Source organism: Nothobranchius furzeri, chromosome 6, assembly GCF_043380555.1.
Source record: "Nothobranchius furzeri strain GRZ-AD chromosome 6, NfurGRZ-RIMD1, whole genome shotgun sequence".
Lineage (NCBI taxonomy): Eukaryota > Metazoa > Chordata > Actinopteri > Cyprinodontiformes > Nothobranchiidae > Nothobranchius > Nothobranchius furzeri.
In genome coordinates, this window is record NC_091746.1 from 40,745,924 (window position 1) to 40,766,707 (window position 20,784).

General features: G+C 40.0%; 1 protein-coding gene across 1 annotated transcript in view; it reads left to right on the forward strand.

The window, feature by feature from the left end:
• Positions 1-20,784, forward strand: part of igsf9a (immunoglobulin superfamily, member 9a) — a 110,614-nt gene that overhangs the window by 44,626 nt on the left and 45,204 nt on the right. Inside the window, exons 5-8 of the mRNA XM_054744122.2 lie at positions 2,005-2,153; positions 5,364-5,475; positions 12,154-12,295; positions 19,579-19,724. Coding sequence (XP_054600097.2) covers positions 2,005-2,153; positions 5,364-5,475; positions 12,154-12,295; positions 19,579-19,724 — 549 coding nt within the window. The remainder of the gene's footprint in view (positions 1-2,004; positions 2,154-5,363; positions 5,476-12,153; positions 12,296-19,578; positions 19,725-20,784) is intronic.

Sequence of the window (20,784 nt, forward strand, 5' to 3'; positions counted from 1 at the left end):
CTAAGCATTTTCTGTAGGGGATCCAGAAAGTCTCGTCTAAAACGGACAAGTTAACTTCATTTCATGGAGCAATAATTCATTTTGATATCAATTAACAAGCCATAGTTATTTGAGCAACAGGACACACATGATTTTAATCAGTAGGTGATTAACAGGCTTCTGCAGAGCTTGATGAGCTGCTGATAAATCAGGTGTGTTGGAGCAAGGAAACAACTGAAGCATGCTGAAGGATAGACCTCGGACCCTGAGATTAGACACCACTACTATGTGTCTCCTATTGTCTCTGCTTTATAATCAGTCTTCACTGGACTCATCTGCAACCAAACTTTTATCAGCTGCTAAATGGTAAATGACCTTTATTTATGCAGCACCTTCTAGGGTTCTATACCCCCCAAGGTGCTTTACAACTAACCAGTCATTCACCCATTCACAAACACATTCACACAATGGTGATGAGCTACAATGCCGGCGCGGATGTCCTGGAACACACTGACAGAAGTGAGGCTACCATACACGGGTGCCACCAGCCCCTTAGACCACCACCAGCAGGCAAGCTGTATGAAGTGTCTTGCCCAATGGCACAATGACTGACAGGTGGGACATGAACCTGAAGCCCTCTGACTACAAGGCAAGCACTTAACTTGTCTGCAACGCAGTGAAATATTTTTGTTGTGGCAGTAGCGAAACTTCAGGCCCCTCACATATTCAAAGTGCTTTGATTAAACAGCTGTAGTCAACCCTGTCTGTCTGTCAGCAAAATGTCTCACGCCAACTTTGGAAAAACATGAATTAATCCAAATCTACAGCTGGTCAACATCTGGAGTCAGCCTGACTCAAGATGGCTGCCACATTAATCAGAGCTAACACAAAAAAAGGCCATTTTTTAAATTTGACCAACCGTGCTTCAGCTTTAACGTTTCCCATTAATGGTAAATGGCCTGTATTTTATATAGCACCTTCTGGAGTCCTTGAACCCCCCAGGGCGCTTTACAGCCCATTCACACACACATTCACACCCAGGTGCTGATTCACTTCAGTTCAATTCAATTCAAAGAGACTTTATTAATATCAGAGGGAAATTAGAGTTTCAGTACACACAATTCTGAGATCAGACATACATACATACATACATAGACCCATGACAAGAATTGGTGACTGTGGTTATTCGCAACCCGAGTCGCGGTACCTTAATAGAGATCAGAGGGGTTTATATGAGGATTGGGTCAGGTGGAGGGAAAAAAAAGGCACTTCAGAGTTACCCACCACAGGGAGGACAGCTTTGCTATGCAAAAACACCTCAGACAGAAATGCAACAGACTTCAGACATTACACAACATAAGTGCCTACTAGGTGGGGAGGTAGGGTTGGGGACTCTCCAAACATCAGTGCATGCAGCCACGATAAGCAGCGCTCGTCACCTCCGTCTGAATGGGGGTGGGTTGGGTTTAGGGAGCACAGTGACTCCTGGAACGATTCAACGGTCGCAGTCCCGCCCAGGCTAGGATAGGGAGACAAAGTTGCCATGGCGACGGCAGCATTCCATATTTCTTCTGAGGGGGAGTAATCACTTCAGCCTCACAGGCTCAAGGGCACCAGATTCAGACAAGAACTTGTTTTGGGGCCAGACAGAGATAATTTCCTCTCTGCCTTAAAGTTCCGTTGGTCCTCATCCCCCAGGTGGTGATGAGCTACATTATAGCTACAGTTGCCCTGGGGTGCACTGACAGAGGGGAGTCTACCTTACACAGGTGCCACCGGTCCCTCTGAACACCACCAGCAGGCAAGGTGGGTTAAGTGTCTTGCCCAAGGACACAATGACAGCAACAAACTGGGCGGTGATTGAACCTGCAACCTTCTGATTATGGGGCAAGCGCTTATATCCTGTGCCACCGCCGCCCAATTCCCAAAAATCATTAGTTACTTTAAAATGAGCATAAAGATAGCCAGTATTTTTGTGTTCCCTCAAGATGATATTATGGTTTTCTGTATTTTTTTTTCCAACAGCTCCACCCACCTTCACCAAAGCTCCGCCTCCTGTATTTGAAGCTCTAGTCGGGAGTCCTCTATCCCTGGATTGTGTTGTTGATGGCAACCCTACACCAACCATTACCTGGCTGAAAGATGGCAGCCTGATCCAGGGGTTAAACTTCCAGGTAAATCGGGACTAACTTTACATAAATATAATGTTGCCACGAGACTTTCATACAAATACATTTTGTCCTTTCTAAGCTCAGTTCATGACTTATTTTTATCACCGAAAAAGTTTTAACAAAACTGGTTTGAGTGTTGTTTTAGCTCACTGTTTCAAACCAGGGGAGATGCTCCAAATAATAATAAGTGAAGTTATAAAAGATTTCTGCATAAAAAAAGAAAATAATTAATTTGTAATTTTTTCTTTACTGTTTCATTTTTAATGTTTCAGTAATTAGTGATCAAGTCAAACGGGGCACTGATCTTTTCCTCAGTATTTTACTGAAAGCTTCTATAGCGAATATGCAAACAAGCTAGGTTTTGAACACAAACACAGTCACAGAACACTCACCTCTCCCCTCAGGTATCTTCCTTGAGGTGCTTCCTCCAGAACCGGAAACCCACCATGCCCACAAAAACAAGATGGTGCTAAATAGCAGTCATTGTTTTCTAGGTCCAAACCTCTTTTGTTCGTGACTTCAGATGGTGTTTTTCTTTTTGGGACTCTGGTAGTTTGTCCTAAAGTTGAAGTGGTAGCAGATGTTTCTCCTTCTCTGACATTATTGAGCGGAAGAAGAAGAAGAAGAAGAAAAGATCATTTCTATAGCACCTCTCAAGATAAAAATCACGAAGCGCTTCACAAAAACAAAAAAAGTAAAAATATAAAAAATAATTCAGAAAGTGGTTAAAAATATATTTAAAATGAGCAAAAAATAGACAATTGTGATAAAAAATGTTAAGAAAGAGAGAGAGTAAATAGGAAAGAGGGAAATCAGTGGATCCTGAGGAAGGTGGAATAGGTGGGGAGAGCAGAATAAAGAGAGAGTGGTGAAGAAGATCATACAAAAGCCAGCCTGAACAGGTGAGTTTTCAGCTGCTTTTTAAAGGAGACCACTGAGTCCACTGATCTCAGGCTCAGAGGGAGAGAGTTCCAGAGTCTGGGGCCACAGCAGCAGATGATCTGTCACCTTTGGTCTTTAGCCTGGTGCTGCACAACCAGTAGGCTTTGATCACTGGACCTCAGGGACCTGCTGGGGGTGTAGGGACAGAGAAGATCACCAATGTATGATGGTGCTTGTCCATGTAAGACCCTATAGACCAGAACCAGGATCTTGAAATGAACCCTGAAGTTGATTGGCAGCCAGTGAAGCTGGAGGAGAAGTGGGGTGATGTGGGTGTGTTTGGAGGACTTGGTCAGAAGCCGAGCACAGGCGTTCTGAACCACCTGTAGACGGTTCAGGGAGGTTCTGCTCAGACACGTGAAAAGAGAGTTACGAAAGTCTAAGTGTGAGAAGATGACGGTGTGGATAACTGTCTCAAGTTCAGAGCGGGACAGAATGGGACTCAGCTTAGCAATGTTCCTGAGATGGAAGAAGGAAGAGCGAACAAGAGAACTGACATGAGAACCCAGGGTGAGGTTTGGTGTGAGAAGCAAGCGGAGAACCTTTCCAACCAGTACTTCCGAGCTCCGGCCAACAACTATATTGAAAATGACAGTAAACTTTTCACTTTTTGAACAAAATCAGCTGACACGGCTTTGGGAGCTTTTCTCCATTAGAGCTGGAGCTCAGATCATCTTAGACTGCTAAGGGACGGTGTTGGAAGGACACCTTTACGAGCGGCATGAAAAAAACCTAATCAGTGCTCATCTCGCATTAAAAAGCAAGTCATGTCCATGATAAATTGAAGTCTGTGGCTGTACAGAGACAGCCCCCATACCCCCTTTTTACCACCACGATTGCGCCACATTACCACCAGTATCTGACCACAACCTAAGGCCCCCTGATGCTACCACCGCAAATCGACAGCCTTGTTTTGTAAAAACGGATTTAGAAAGTTATTAAAGAGGAATGAAAAAATGTGTTTTAAGCAAATTTGTTTTTCAAATTTGCCTTTGTAGCCTTTATCTTGTTTTTCTGTAAAATGTTGGAGCTGAAGACAGAAGAATAAATTAACACTGACATTCAAATGAGCCATTTAGGTGTTTATGTGTGGATATTTTTTGTCATAAGAAAGTGGTTAAAAAAACCTGCAGGAGTGTTTAATTAAGTGACTCAAAGTTTAAAAAACTGGCTCTATAAAATAATTGAGACTGAAAACCTTACCTGTGACCTCATTATAAAATTTACCATCTGAAGTCTGGAAACTGGCTTTGTAAAATATATGAAGCTACTTCTCTTTTTAGAGCAATAAGCACAAACAATGGATAGAAATAAATTGTTACAACCTTATTGAGCATTTGTTATTGGTTTTAATGCTGGAATACAAACTGGGGATCAACATTATAATTATCCAATAATATTCCAGTTATGCGATATCTCCTTTACTCCAGTAAAATCCCTGATAGTTGCTGTCCACTGCATTTTGCAGCCGTGTGTTCACATGCTTACTAGAAGTGATGCTAAAGCCAAAGTCCCGCAGTCTTCATTGCACACTGGTGGGGAGCAGTGAGCTGCAGCAGTGGCTGTGTTTGGGAATTATTTGTTAGTTTAACCCCCAAATCCAAACCATAAAAGCTGAGTGTCAAGCAGGGAGGCGTTAGGCTCCATTTTTAAAGTCTTTGGTCTGACCCAACTGGGATGCTCTATAACCTCTTTTTGAAAACAATGTCAATTTGCCACAATGCCGGGCCGGCATCTGGGAGCTTTAGGTTGCTTATAAGTGGTCAGACCGTGGTGGAAATGTGGCCCAGTCATGTCTTTTTTTAACAAAACATTGCGTGATGGCGAAATAAAGGGGGTAAGGGGCCCGTCTCTGCGCTGCCGCGCTCATGAAGTTTTTTTGACAAGCTGCTCGTAAGGGCGTCTGTCCCCCACAGCCTGCTTTTGATTTGCATTGAATGTGTAACTTCTAGTGTTATGTCTGAGAATTAGGGTGTGAATTTAAACAGTTTGATGCCAAGGATCTAATTTCCTTCACTTTGGAGCAAGTGTAGAGATATATCATCAGTGGGTTGTTCTACCGTTGCTTGGGGGTTAAAAAAACACAAAACTCTCGAGACAAACAGCCCTCTCCACTTAGTTTTACTACGTTGTGCCTGCAGTGCTGTGTACTAGCTACGCAAATTGTTGCACATTTCACTTCCCTGTGTTTATGTACCTATCATTAGTCACCAGCCCTCTATTTTCATGCCCATTAATGTCTCTGTTTTCCTTTCAAATCATATTTATCAGGGAGGAGTTTTATTTCTGCCAGCAGTGACCGCACAATCAGCCGGACAGTATACCTGCCACGCCTCCAACTCGGAGGGAAACTTGACTCGCGTGACAACAGTGAAGATCAAAGGTCAGTTGTTTTCTGTCTGTCTTTTTGTCTGCGCGTTTTTCTTTCTGCCTTCCAGTCCCTTCAAACGCTGAGACGTCTCTCTGCCCGACCGGCTTAAAGAGAATGAGATTTACATTTCTCTTTCTTCTTCTTGCATCAGACAAAAGAGACGTAATAGAAACCCAAACTAAACTTTACCCTTATTTTGTCACTCAAAAAAAAAAGGTTTTAAAATCATAATGAATGAATATGTCATCTGAGGTTTAAATGGGCATTATGGAAGTTTGACAGCCAAAGCATGTATAGAAATAATAAATGTCTTCTTCATACATTCTCCTGCAATGCCCTGGTCCTGTAGAATGAGCCCTGGCATTTTTACTGTGATTGCCTGTTTTTCTGTAAAATCACAGAAAAAGAGAGCTGCTCGGGTCGAGCAGGCTGCTTCATGCGAGTTCACGCTCAGGCATAGCCCGTAGCATTTGCTATCCGTAGCTTTAGCAGCAGAGAGGGAGGCAGTGCCACTTTGTCACTGTTCCTAACGCCTAGTGACAAAGCTAGCGACATTCCTGAGGACCCTTAGCTACTTTCTGTAGAACTTTCTTCTAGATATTTCCTGCAAATTAGCAACAAAATAGCCATTTTCGCTCCGAACCGTTCTTTGAACGTTGTTTCAGCTGTTATCAAGGATATAAATGTTACAGATACAAAAGACATCACTGGCACTTTAGCTCACCTAGTAAGACGTTGGTCTCTCGTGCAGAAGACCCGGGTTTGATTCTGGGAGTGAACATAGTTCATTTAGAGTTTCTTTTTTACATTAATGGTATATTTTTTTACAGCAAGATGCCCAAATTTTTGAGACTCGCCGAACGGCATTGCATTCACAGATAAAAAAGATGTGGGTTCAACTTTCATTTTGGAACAATTTTTCAAGCAAGGGAATGAGTGATCTGAGCGTGCAGGAGGACTGATCTGTCTTAAACCTTTGTCGGCTGTGCTGAAGAGAAAAGTACAGAACCAAATTAGTTAATTAATTAGCTGTGCGTTCTCCTGTCCTCTGTCCTCCGGGCCACACACACACACACACACACACACACACACACACACACACACACACACACACACACACACACACACACACTCACACACACACACACACACACACACACACACACACACACACACACACACACACACACACACACGACTGTCTCAGCTGTTATTTTTGTTAAGGAGTGTGCACGTACAGCATGCGCGCCTCGTGCACGAGCCTATTATTGAAGCTGCCGTTACGCTTTTGGCCTGAGGGGGCAATCGCGAGCATAAAAATTCAAAACTCTGTAAAGTCCCTTTAAGAGCTTAGTTTAATTGTTATAAAGTATTTTCTAATTTTCAGGTGTCAAAAATCATGGCTGTAACATAAAAATGTCTCTGGGAGGAAAATCTGCCAGTTTTTCTGATGGTTTCAGGTTACAGATTTAGAGTCCACTCTGAGGAGAAACACACAGAGAATATGCAAATAAGCAACTGTGCATCATTGGATTACACCGACACAGCTCTGCATGAGAACGTGTTGCATTTATTTCTGACTTGTTCTTGTACTCCTACTACAACTCCTACTGCTGATATTCCTCAGGAGAACCAGGAGACTCATCAGCAGCATGGCAAATATATTTATATATATATTTTGGCATCGAGTCTCATCAAGTTTGATTTTAATTTCATGATCTCTCGGTCGGAGTGGTCACATTTAGACTAATAATCCTCATCATCACGTGGTCTAAGTCACTCGATCTGGGCTTTGCCACACGGGTGGATTAGCCAAAACTAATATCTGATTCAGATGGCATCTAAAAGCTAACCTCTAAACTGTCACTCATGCACACTTCCATCGTACATGTTAGATTACGGACCTGAGCTGTAATGACTGCTGCACAGATTATGTGGTTGTGCATCAGGCAGGCTTCTGTTTATTAGCTCTTTGCAGAGAGCTCACATGCTGGTAGGGCAAATAAGTGGGTCACCATATCACCACTCTGCACCGGCTGGGTCTGATTAGTTTTTAAGGCAATTATGTTTTATGTTTGAAAACACAATGTCCTCAGAAAATTGTTTTTATGTTATTTCCTAAAAGGTTATGTTTGACTATTTTCTATTTTTCTTTGTTTTTCTTGCTGACCTTTGCCATTGTTTATATTAACACATATATCAAAATGCTCATTGTCTATAAAGTAACATGGGGAATTGTGCAACTAACTTTTGTTAACATTTAGCTGCAAGGCTTCAATCATTTCAGAAAGCCAGTGATGATGAAAAATGAATTTTCAGCACATTCACAACACAATTTTAAGTTGCGATTGAAGATCCTACTAGTGCTGAGAGCAGTAGAAGTTTGATGGCTGAAATTTGGTGCAGGAAATCAGATTAGAGACTTTTTCTATGGAGGAGAAGCTAACACAGCAAAGTGATGAAGTGGCAGAGACCTGGAAGAGGGTTACCAGGATGTGATACACACACACACACACACACACACACACACACACACACACACACACACACACACACACACACACACACACACACTGGCCTGATCAAAATCAAGTCATGCTGAGTAATGATGTTTAAAACCCCTATAGGACTTTTGACTTTTCAAATTATTTATGTTTTTCCAGTCCAAAACAATAGAATTAACTTTTAACACCGGGATCTTACACCAAAACTATAACGATAACAAAACCGAACATGTTTAAACCAAACAACTTCTCTGTCAGCTCCACGAGGGAGATACACACATGGAGACAATTTTCCCTAATACTTCTCCTTCTCCTGGGGAGTGTTGCAAAGCAATTCCCCGTCAGGACAGCAGAGGGCGTAGCGTGGTTCTGTGGTATCCTGTCATGTATCCGGTCCAAGATGGTGCATTATTTTGTGTTTTTTGTATTTAAGATACTTTTTATCACAAACAAATTTGTCACTTATCCTCTTCCACATCTAAATGCACTCACCACCTCTAAACCCAGGTTTAGAACTCCATCACTTGCTTCCATGAATAAAATGCAGTCACGGGCGAATAAAACGTTCATATTGGAGTTTTTTCACAAGCTTCTCCGTGTCAGTGTCCATCCGTGTCTGCCACTAGACAGCCTTGACTCTCGATGTTTTTGAGGGCACAATGGCGGTGGTGTAGATGACAGCGGTGTCCTGACCAATCACAAGCTTGCGTTCAACTTGTTGCGTTCATAAATAGCATGTTTGATTTTCAGGCGAGCTTAAATAAAGCTGTTTCTTCTCACAAGAATAGAGCCCAACACAGGCGTGTTCAGAGTGATCCACTCTCCTCCTGCCAACAATCAATAGCTCGTCTGACCTCCAGAGAGGGAAAAAGGACTCGGTCATGTCCCATTTTCAGATGGTGCACAATTCTCAGTAAAGGCTCTCAGTGGCACTGACAAATACCTCCATAACTCTTCCACCACATCTTCATTACTCTGATAGACTTAATGTCAACCAGCTCCTTCAGGGCTCCAGCTGAGATGTTCAGCAGGTGACCAAATTAAAATCCCAGCTCTCAAAAAACAGTCATTAGCCGTTTAAAAAAAATAAATGCCATCAATTTGCTGCAATGCTGAAGCGACATCAGGAAGCCTTTTTTGTCCGACAGACATTTACTGCAAAATTACTACCAAGAGAGGCTGAACGAATGCTGCAAAATGTGTGCATCGCCGTGCTGGCATGGCACATTCATAGGATGCACTGTTGCGGTAATATTATGCTGATTTGCCGGTATGGTGTTTCTTTTAAAAAGAACAACTGTCAAACATAGATTCTTCCAGTAACCACCCCCCTGGTCCAAGGTCAGGTTCTCATGTAAGCTTCAGCAGTTTGAACACTTACTGGTGAGTAAAAGGGTGTTGGTCCTTTCAAATCCAGTCCATCAGGTTTCAGCAAGAACAGGTGTTTGTGTAGCCCAAGCCTACCAGCCCTTCATAGAAGGAGGTGAGTGAGGGGCAGCCAGAAATGTGCTTCACAATCAAGTATCCCCTGAGCAGTCTGAAATCTGCATTTCTAGACACCAAGTCCATCAGTCCTTGTCCTCTCTACAAGCAGTCTGTGCCACAGAAACGAGGCAACCAGGTTTTTTTCAGAACTCTTCCCCTGTGGGACAGCTGAGGCAGCAGTCATTTCCATTAAGTCAACCAACCAATTCCGTTATTGAAACTCTTCACTAGCAAGCTACACTCCTAACATTTTAATACCTCCACTCTCCCAGCTCAACACTCCGGGCAGAGCTGGGCCATTACTAGAGTCCCACTCCCCCACTATGCATGCCTCACTCTTCTCCCAGTTAACCGTGGCTATAGAGGCTTTTTGTATCAATCTAAACTGCCTTTTAATTCCTGAACATCCTGCTGATTGTGAATAAATAAATTCACATCATCCGCATAAGCTGACACAGCTAAGGGATGACTTAGAACAGGAATGATTACTTTGTGAAGTACCTTGAGATGACTCTTGTCGTGATTTGCTGCTATATTAATACACAAAGGTGTTTGCAGGATGAGACCGTTCAGTCTGCTCCTCAGACTGCTCAACCCCTATAAGATCCACTAGTCTATACCTTTTCTTTTCCTAACCAGTGTCCATTCTTTGGAAATGTGTTTATTATAATCCCTACACAGAATGTCTTAAAGATGCGTTCTCACCTAAGATAATTGGTCCAATAGACCAGGGTTCATTTCCTTGGTTCGTCCGGTTCGTTGTGGCAGCTTATGAGAGCCTGTCCCCACTGAGCTCTTAAGGCAATGTGAGTGATGAAATTCATTATGAAATGATGGAACCTTCTTTAAACCTGTTTCTTAATCAGAACATTAACAACAACCACTAGTAGAGACATAGCAAGTATTTTTACCAAGCCACCATCATACAGAGCTCAATGACTGGTACATCCAGTCAGGAAAAAGGAAACGGTAAGCAAAGCAGAACAGGGGATTAAATCTGTATATAAAAGAACACATGGGTCACGATTTGTGCATTTTTAACTCTAAACCCATGGTAGTACCCAGCTATGACTTATGTGTACCATTACACTACTAGGCCATCCAGGAGCAGGGTGGTGTACAAACATCACAGATCAATAAGCCAAAACAATCTGCTCAAAGCAGCAGGTCCCTCCTCTACCTTGGACTAATTGCTTGTGACAAGTCCTGCTCTCCTCTCTTGTGCTGTTTATTCTCTTGGCACCTGAAATCCATCGAATCAGAAACAACTAGAATTTATGAGCGATGCATTCCTGAGGCAATAGGGAAATCCCCACTTTAACCCAGTTAGACACACTTCTTATTTGGATGTTATCTGTTTCTATACACATTTTGAACCTGTTCTTCTTCAGCTGCTTTGACTGAGTTTATATCGAACCGTGCAGCTCGTTCAGGACTTTACGGCTATGGCTTTTAGCATTAATCTGTATAACTCTTATGATATTCAGCTTTTTTGTCTCTTTTTTAAACCCATTAGAACTTTTAAAATCCCTTAACTGTTTGAAATAATTATCAAAACTTTGTGTTTTTTAAAGGTGAACTGCTTCAGACTGATAGAGGCTTCACTCAGTTTAAACGACTCAGAAGACTTTGAGCTGTTACCGTGTGATTCAGCTTTTGAAAGGTTTTCTGGTGTTTACCCTTCAGCAAAGCCTTTAGAACTTTGGATTTTATGTTCTTCAGTTTTCTTTTAGCAAAGTCACCAAATTACTATTTTTTTGCTCAAATTTCAAATGGTCAAAGCATTTTAGCTAATACTGATAGTTCAGCTTCAGCTCAGGCTTCAGACATTTTCAGCAAAAGAAGTTTTGCAGCGCTCTGCATTTAAACTGTTTCTGCAAAAACAAAAATCCAGTGAATCTGGTTTTTATTTTTTAATACGTTTGAAATGACAAAATAAACATAAAAAAGCTATTCAAACTTGATGAATCAGAAATGGAAAAGAGAACATCCACATGTAATGGGTAAATTAAAAACATGTTGTTCTTGGATCGTCCTGTTCAAAATACGACTCAATCATCAAACACAGCTGGCAAAAATTTAATGAACTGAGAAGAAAAAAAAAATCAACATATTTCCAGCCACTGAATGAGGCCCAAACTAAAAACAAACTGGCAAACAGGAGGAAGACATGTAGATGAGCCGACACCTGACAGGGGGAGATGTATGGACACAAGGAACTGAGAGGGAAACGATCAGTGCTGAACCTAACAAGGGCAGAGCAGACAGGCTCATGGGCTGGAAAATACTTAATGACGATGGGAACCAAACCAGGACACCGGTGGGATGTGACCATTTGTAAAAAACCAACTTGAACCATAAACTCTGACTGACAGGAGACAGAATTTATTGTTTTATGTTTGTGTGAATTGAACGTTGTTACAGTAATCATATTTCATTTATTTTTATGCTGTACACTTGTTGCCATTTAATTTAAATAAAAGTTTTTATAGTTTTCGGTTAGATTTTTCTGACTTGGCTCAATTTTTTTTAATCTATGTAGAAATTTTAAAAAATCTGAAATGTATTTGTCCCTGCTCACTATATTTCTGGGTGATGATAAAAAGAAAATATTTTTTTTGACGTTTTACCATCCTTTTGTTAAAATGGTCTTTTTAAAAAAACACATGAATTTGCTGAATTTTGTGTCCTGTTTTCATAGGTCCACCTGTCATTCTTGTGCCCCCTAAAGACACAACTCTCAACATGTCCCAGAATGCACTTCTGCAATGCCAGGCAGTGGCCGACCCCCCCAACATGACCTACGTCTGGCAGAAAGGCGGTGAGAACGTCCATCACATAGAGTGAGTGGAATCAGAGCTCATCTTTAAACATTGTCTGAGATGGAGGTCATGGATGTTTGAGCTAAATCGGAGCCTACCACATATTTAATGACCCTGTTGATTATTTTGGTGTTTCACACTGAAAAATTCAGAAAAAAAACATCATATAAAACATTATAAAGGTGCTATGCAGTCATGGGAAATTGAGCTAAGACTCAGATTTGACAATTGTTTGGAAATGTAAACATTTATTTTTGGGGAAATTGGTCAAGTTTTCAGCCCCTTTTTCACCACAGCTTTTGTTTCACTAGGACAAATATATTTTTCTCCAGAAGTACCAACCGAGTAGTTGTTGATGTTAGCTGAAAAAGAAAGAGGCCTTCTTATATCAGTGTTCAATGTTAATGAAAAAAAAGTACACACTTTGCAAAACATGTTATTTAGATGTCAGAAAAACAATATTATTATTAAAGAACGAGTCACCTCTAAATCATCAGTTTTGCTGATATATAAATGAGTGTCTGGTGCTGTAGACAGGTGTACTCATTATTAATGTATCTTATTTAAAATATAACATTTCAGCCTAAAACATTCATTTTTGTTCCATCTTCAGGTTAAACTCTGCTCTACATTGATTTTTAATCAGCCATTGCGTCTTGCTTAGGGGTACCCAGTGACATCACCAATACCGTATTACGTGGCAGCACTGGACTGGACTGCAGCCTTGGCCAAGCCGCAGCTGCGTCACGAGCCAACATGAAATGATATGGCTCAGAGGCGCTCATTTCCTTTAAAAACATCCTACTCCATTTCTTCTAGTGATCGAAGTTTGAGAAAAAACTCTCCAGCCTGTTGCAATTTCTCTGTTTGCTATGCGACTGAGCGGTGTTTGGGTTTGTGAGCAAGTGCATGCGCTTGTTAACGGCTCGTTCCTCCAACTGAGTAGCTCTGAGAGCGCGCAGGTGGGGGCTGGGGGTTCTGTCAGTCAGTCACTACGTCAGCGTCTCTTCCTCTGCCCGCCAGGCAGATGTTTCAAACAGGAAGTGTGGGTAGAGTAGTGTTATTTTGGACAGGAAATTCGGTATAGTCTTAGAAGAAACTGAAAAATGTATTATTTCTAAATAATACCTGTCAAGATAAAAATCATTGGGCCCTTCACAATAAACAAAGAATAAAAAATAAAAAAAATGTTTTAATAATTCCGTGATGACTTTCAGGAAATACGACTCCAAAACCTGCTGTCTGAAGTGCAGCTGTGATGTGGGTACTCTGTTCCTGGTAATGGTGCACCAGTATATTGTTTCCCCCTGACAATGACTTAAAAGACATTTATTCCTGAACACAGGTTGCATGAACAAAAAATGAATATTCTTCCTAAAAATACATTGCAGCTTCAAAGATGCCGCAAAGATTAACCGAAAAGTTTAGTGTGGACTCTCAGACAAAGCCACCTGAGTTTGTAAGATGAGAGCAGTAACACTGCTCGCAATGCATTCTGGGAGCTGAAGTTTTTGTGGGATTGTTTTTAAACTGTACACTCATTGGCTGGTTAAAATGTAAAATAAATGGTAAGAAAACTTGTGGTGTAAAATTTCTGTCATCTCACATCTCTTAATGATGGAAACTTTATATTTGCTGTTAGTATCATGTAGATATTTGATATAAAATCACTTTTAGCCCTAAAGTGTCCATATGGAGGATCACGATTGGTACCTTCATCGTCATATCCAGTCCTCTACAGGTGGCAAGGGCCAGTTGATTTGTCTGTTACTGTTTATATCAATACATAAAAAAAGTATTTTTATAAATTTATATTAACTTTAGACAAATAGTAGTTCAGTTATAAAAAGTAGATTTTTGCCTCGTTCCATATTTCAGAATTTAAAGGTTTACAAAACTATTAAGAATTGCACTGAAAATGTTCAAAGAGCTGACTACAAAAGGTAAGATGCCTTTTATCACAAGAAAACTCTTCAAAAGATGTGAACCTTCCATTAAAGCATCTGCTACCAAGTCAGGACAAGTGTGATGAGAAGTTGGATAAAATAAGGGGGAAGAGTGACTGGCCACTTATGGGAAGGTCAGCGGTTCGATCCCAGGCTATGTGTCAAAGTATCCTTGGGCATTATGTAGCATCAATAACTCAGAACACATTCTTGTCCCTGAAATTAACTTACAGAAACTACAAAAGAAGTCTAAAAATAAGGGACTGTTTGAAAAACGTTTTTCTGATTTAATTCATATATATATATAAATTATAATAAAATACTTATTATTATTATTATTATTATTATTATTATTATTATTATTATAACCACATTTTTCATCAAGTTAATTAAAAATGAATAACAATTTTTATTTTATCTTCCTTGGTGGAACATTAAATGTTTGCTCCTTGTTTTGTGCATTTAGGTTTATATCATATTAATAATTTCTCCGTAAATTCAACACTATCATCTTCAGAAATCTGTACGTCTAAGCATAAGTGAAACCATAATTTCATTATAGAACTTCATTATTCATAAGATGTATCACTCGGAGCACAGGTCTCTAAAAGTCTTCATCAGATGATTTATTGATGCTAAATAACTTTAACAGGAGATGATGGAGCAGCTGTCGGCTAGCACACAGAAAGATGGCTGCAAGAAGCTGCAAAAGAAGTTCCTTTAGACAAATTAGTTTTTGATTCACAGAGACAAATCAGAGTTTATTTTAGTTAGTTCACCTTTGAGGTGAATTTGGCAAATTTTAGCATGACTGTACAGTAAATTAAAGAATGTGTCTGACCAAAACTGCATCTCCTGTTTTAGGACTTTAGCTTTAATTTTACACAATAGCCTTTTACAAGCAAAACTGACTGAATAATATTGTTATTTAATGTTGATTTCTGAGTGAAGACTGGTGACCTATACTGATTTAACAGGCAAACATTAAAAGTATGTGTTAAAAAAATACAAACTCAAAAGGATGTTTTTGTTTAGTCTGATTTAAAAGTGGATTTCTGTTGACTGTAAGTAAATAATTGTCCTCTTCAGATATTCATAAGAGCTGAAATAAAGTTAGATTGTTATGCTGCTTAGATTACAGAAATATGGTCAGCTGGAAGGGAGGATACAAGGAAGGAAACAGGGAGGGAGGGAGAATGGAAGGGGAGGGAACAGCAACATCTGTAGTGTTAATTTTACTCAAGTGGAGTACATTTTACTAAAATAAGTGAAGAGGAGTACATTTGGTCCCATGGACTCAAATTTACTCATTTTTTCCTGTCGGTTGGGAGAAAAGAAAGGAAGAGGGAATGAAGGAATAAAAAAGTTTTAAACAAAGATTCATGATAGTAGAGAGAAGGGTGGGATGATAGAATGAAGGGTGGAACGGAGTAAAGGTTAAAGGGAAGAAAAAGGTTGGAGATTTAATGTTTTAGAGGAAGAAAGGAAAGAAAAAATGGGAAGATAAAATAATGAAAGAGTGGAAGGACATGATGGTAGAAAGAGAAGAGAGTGGGTGGAACATAGATACTAGAATAGAAAAGACTTTATTGATCCCACTGTGGGGAAATTCACTTGTTACAGCAGCACCAACACTTAGAGAATAATTTGAAGAAACATAATAACAAAGGTGCGTGTGTGTATAGGCAGTAAGCTATTAAAGGACAGAGTGCTATAAATGAAGGGTTAAAAAAGAAATGAAGAGGTAAATGGACAAAACAAAAACAAAAATACGGCAATGAACATGGAAAAATAATGGGAATAATAATTAATACCATACCAACCATACCAAATTTATTTCTAAAGCACATTAAAACAGCATGGCAGCTGGCCAAAGTGCTGTGAGCAGGTGGAGGGACAAGTAGGAGCAAAAAGCAGGATGGAAATGTGACAATGGTGGGAAGAAGAAAGAATTATAGAAGAGGGAAAGGAAGGCAGCGGAAAGGCTCAGTGATGGAAGAAAATATGAAGCAAGGAATGGAAAATACTCATGAAGGTCCTTTAAGTCTTGGAATTTTTAAGGTGTTAGAGGAACTATCATTTTTCCAGCAGAGTTCATCATGTGTTTGTTCTGCTGTAGAATTAAACTCTTTGATTCAGTCTGACGCGATTCCAGCTGCGTGTTTACTCTGCTGAAAGTTAAAGGTCTCTCGTGTGTGTGTGTGTGTGTGTGTGTGTGTGTGTGTGTGTGTGTGTGCGTGCGTGCGTGCGTGTGTGCGTGCCTGCCTGTCTGTCTGTCTGTGAGAAAGAGAGAGATGCTGTTGGGCAGAATCAGGAAGGTGTCTCTTTTCTGATGTTTGTAAAGTAAATTCATGCAAATAAAACCAAGGAGCTTCATCACGCCCAGCTCCTGCAGTTGATTCAACAATTTAAAAGAACGTAATTCAGCAGAGTACAGGTCACTTAGGTTAGTTTTTAAAAGGTTTTCCAGAGAACCTTTCAATGCGATTTAGATAAACTCGGTGGTTGAATCTGTAGGGGAGCTGAGCTCTCTGCCTATATAGTCCTACCTGGATTAGGTCCTAAAGTCCCACAGAGGCTCTCCTCTACTTAACACAAACCAGATCATTAGTTAGACTTGCCTTCATGTTCAGTGCCATTTTAATAAGACCGAACCTCGGATACAATGCTGACAGAGTCTGAAGACACTCACAAAGCATTCATGTATTGTTGAGACCAATGCAAATGAATAAAAAAAACTAGTGAACCATGTCTTCAAAGAGGTTTTCAATCAAACTGCATGTTGCCACCCTGTGCAATTTGTGAGGGATTGTGTTTTAGATCATCACCTTTTCAGGGGTTATCCAATTGTTGGATGCAGTTTGTTAACTTCTGACCTTATGAAGAAGCTTTTACTCAGTTTTTCTAATGATGCACAAGGTGACAGTAACTACAGGGCACCATGTGCATCATTTTTGTTGGATATTTTTATAAATGTACCTTTTTGAGACCTAAAAGATGCCCATTACACATCATGAATCTCTGTGTTTGCTGTTCATAAAAAGGTTGAGCAAGGATGTTAATTGAGAGAACTCTGTACCTCTGTAACTTGAGAAGGCCCTGCCTTCTCCCCCATCCATTTGGTGAATAAAACCACTGAAGACTCTGAAGGCTGGGGGAGTCGCCTGGCAGCTAGCTCTGGAGAGAGTTATGTGTCATGGTGATCTCCCCCTCATTTGGCTAATTCAGTGTAAAGTGTCTTCCTTGTTGTCATGTGTGTTTATTTCAGGTTCCAGGGTTATGGAGGTTAAATATTATCCACCAGATAATTGGAGAATGCAGGTATACAGAGCAGGTGAGGAGAAAGCTTTGAGGCTGAACCAGAGTGGGGGCTGGTTGAGCCACACACATGGACATTACAAATAATCAATTTACTCTCTCTCTCTCTCTCTCTCTCTCTCTCTCTCTCTCTCTCTCTCTCTCTCTCTCTCTCTCTCTCTCTCTCTCTCTCTCTCTCTCTCTCTCTCTCTCTCTCTCTCTCTCTCTCTCTCTCTCTCTCTCTCTCTCTCTCTCTCTCTCTCTCTCTCTCTCTCTCTCTCTCTCTCTCTCTCTCTCTCTCTCTCTTCGGGTGTGTCATCCTTTAAGGTAATATGGGATAAAATCAAATTACCTAACAATTTTCATATTCTTTTTCCACATAAACACCAGCTTGTTCCCTAAGTAAGTGAAATTTATTTCCATTTCAGTGCTAAATCCTGAGTGCTACAGTAGTTGGGGGAAGGTCTGCTTGGTCCATTGCACTCTGGGAATTGTAGTTTTGTTGTATCTGCACAACATGGGGCAACAAATTTTCCAGGCTTTGTGTTTTGTTGAATTTAGCATCTTTTTAATTCAGCAAAGGATATTTTTGATATGTATCCAATAACAGTAAAGTTCTAATACTTTTTTTTTTTATCTATGTGGTTCTACTTTGGCTTAATCTCTGCTTAAAAGCCTCATCTCACCAAGCAGTGACAGACATTCCTAGATGTTTAGTATCCTTGTGTGAGTCAGTGGACAACACAATCTTGTTGCTTTTTTAAATGACATGTTCTAAAATTTACAAGTCAAATGTCTTCATAAAAGGGTTTACGGTGCATAAAATCAGTCAACGGGTTGTTTCTTAATTTAGTTTCTGGTAACAAGAAATGAGTCGATTTTAAGGAGTTCTAGACCAAATCTCAAGTAAAATAAAAGTAAACTGCAAACATATTGAGACCTAACATTGGCATTAGTTTGCAACATTTACTATTTCAGTAAATTCCCGACTGAGAAATGAGAAATATCACATTTTTTTCAGCAATTTTGCATCACCCAACTAGTCTCAGAGATTCAGCTTCACATTTGAGTTAAAAGGCAGCAGTAATTCCTTGTACAGTACAAACAACCAAAATACACAAATTATCACATTCATGCTTCCTCTTGAATGAGATGGCCAATTTAAAAACCTTTGACTGTAAAATTGCTTGTCTAAACAAAACATCTGACAGCAGCAGAGAACAGATCCTGAGTCAGTAGCTGTGCGAGGGAAATTTCCAACAATTATTTGATTTTTCTGCAGCATAAATAGAATTGAAAACCAAACCTGTTCATCTACGTGTAACCCGTTCTCTGATTTTATAGTCAGCCTCGTTCACCTGCCAAACAGATTTTAATCAGCATCACAGTGCTGCTGTGTCACAACAAGCTGTGAAGACCTACAGTATGTGTCTTTTCAGTTCACAGCTTTTTGATTAAAATTTTTTTTTCCACTTGTTATTTTTAATATTTAGTAGAAGAAATTTCTCAGAGGTTAGTTTTCCTAGAAAACATCTAAGAATTCATAATTTAGAGGATTTCTCTGTGGAACAGTGCACTAGAAGATGAAACCTTTTAGTTCTTCAAACTGCATTTCACATTTTCCATGTTATTTTTTCGAAATATTTAAACCAAGTTTAGCTTTAAAAGTCTAATCAAAGCCGATGCTTCCAGGAATTTATAACATTGCAAGAAGAGGATCATCAGTAGTGAAGATATATATCCAGGTTGGTGACGGTAAACGAGCCATGTAATTATTCTCCTAATGAGCCAAAACTCTGCGGATACCGCGTGAGTCATGAGTCTGTTTTCAGTCTATTCTCTCTCTAAATCAAAGTATGAACCTCAGTGGGATCTCCTCATCTTTCTCTAAATGAGATGAAGAATCCTTCACCTCCATCAATGCTCAGAAGTAGAGCCCCCAGAGGAGTAAAAGCACAGACTCTACTACTCTGTTGATGTTACGCGCTCTGAGACTCAAATCACCTAGATTTTTTTCCTCCTTGTTCCATTCAGTTTTATGCTTTATGTCTATCGTTTAAGGTCTCTGAAGTCTCGTGTGAAGATCATGGTGGACGGGACTCTACTCATCTCTGGTCTCGTCCCAAAGGATTCTGGGAACTACACCTGTGTTCCCACCAATGGCTTGCTGTCTCCACCTGCTGCCTCTGCTGTCCTCAAAGTGATGCGTACGTATGAGGTGGTCCCTGGGCGAGACGCTAAATAAAAGTCACACGCTTTTGAAAGAGATGCATCTACATTTAGATAATTTAGTTTATAAAGAATTTACAGCAGAACCCAGTCGGGTGCGATGATAATAAATAAATAAATATATATATATATATATATATATATATATATATATATATATATATATATATATATATATATAGATTGTCAGCAGCTTCAGTGTTTGCATGTGTTTGGTGGTAAAATCTCATAAACTACTGGATGGATTCTATTAGAGCTAGTCTAAGTGAAAATGTCTGTCTCAGCAAATCAACAAACACAAAAATCACTTTCATTTGGTTGAAAAAAGTATATTAAGCTATAATTTGGTGTCTAATTAGCTCAAATTCATCTCAAACACTCTGAATGCTACAGATGTGCAAGAGTTTTTTTTAAACAGTCACATATTTAGCTATAAATCTTAGAAAGTATTCAAACAATGTACTTTAGCCTTAGCTGACCTAAAAAAACACAAACACTCAGACTTTTCTATAAATAACGGTTTAAAATCCAGTCTTGTAATAGCTGAGATTCATCATCAGCACATATTGGGATCACAGCCCACCCGTCTTACCCTGGACACAGTCTTTGACTCGCTCCCATCTGGCCAGAGGCTCGGATCCATCCGGACCAGAACCTCTCACAAGAACGGTTTCTTCCCCTCTGCAGTTGGACTCATGAATGACAACAGCCGGACTGCCCACTCCAGTCACTTAGTTTCAGTCACATGACCCTGTGTTTTGTTTTCACCCAACTGTTACGCTCTCATCAGTACCTACACTGTCTTGTATATAGTAGACATTTAACTAAATATTGCCACTTTATATTATTATTTTATTGTGCTTATATTCTTATTTTAGCATGTCTTATTTTTTTCTCTTTGTATCAAGTACAGCAGCATTTTCCTAATGTTGTGATTTCTCACACATATGGCAATAAGACCTTCTGATTCTTTTGGAACCGACCCTGACTGCCTGGTAGCAAAGAAATCGATTACGCCACTGGAAAGGTTTTCATGGA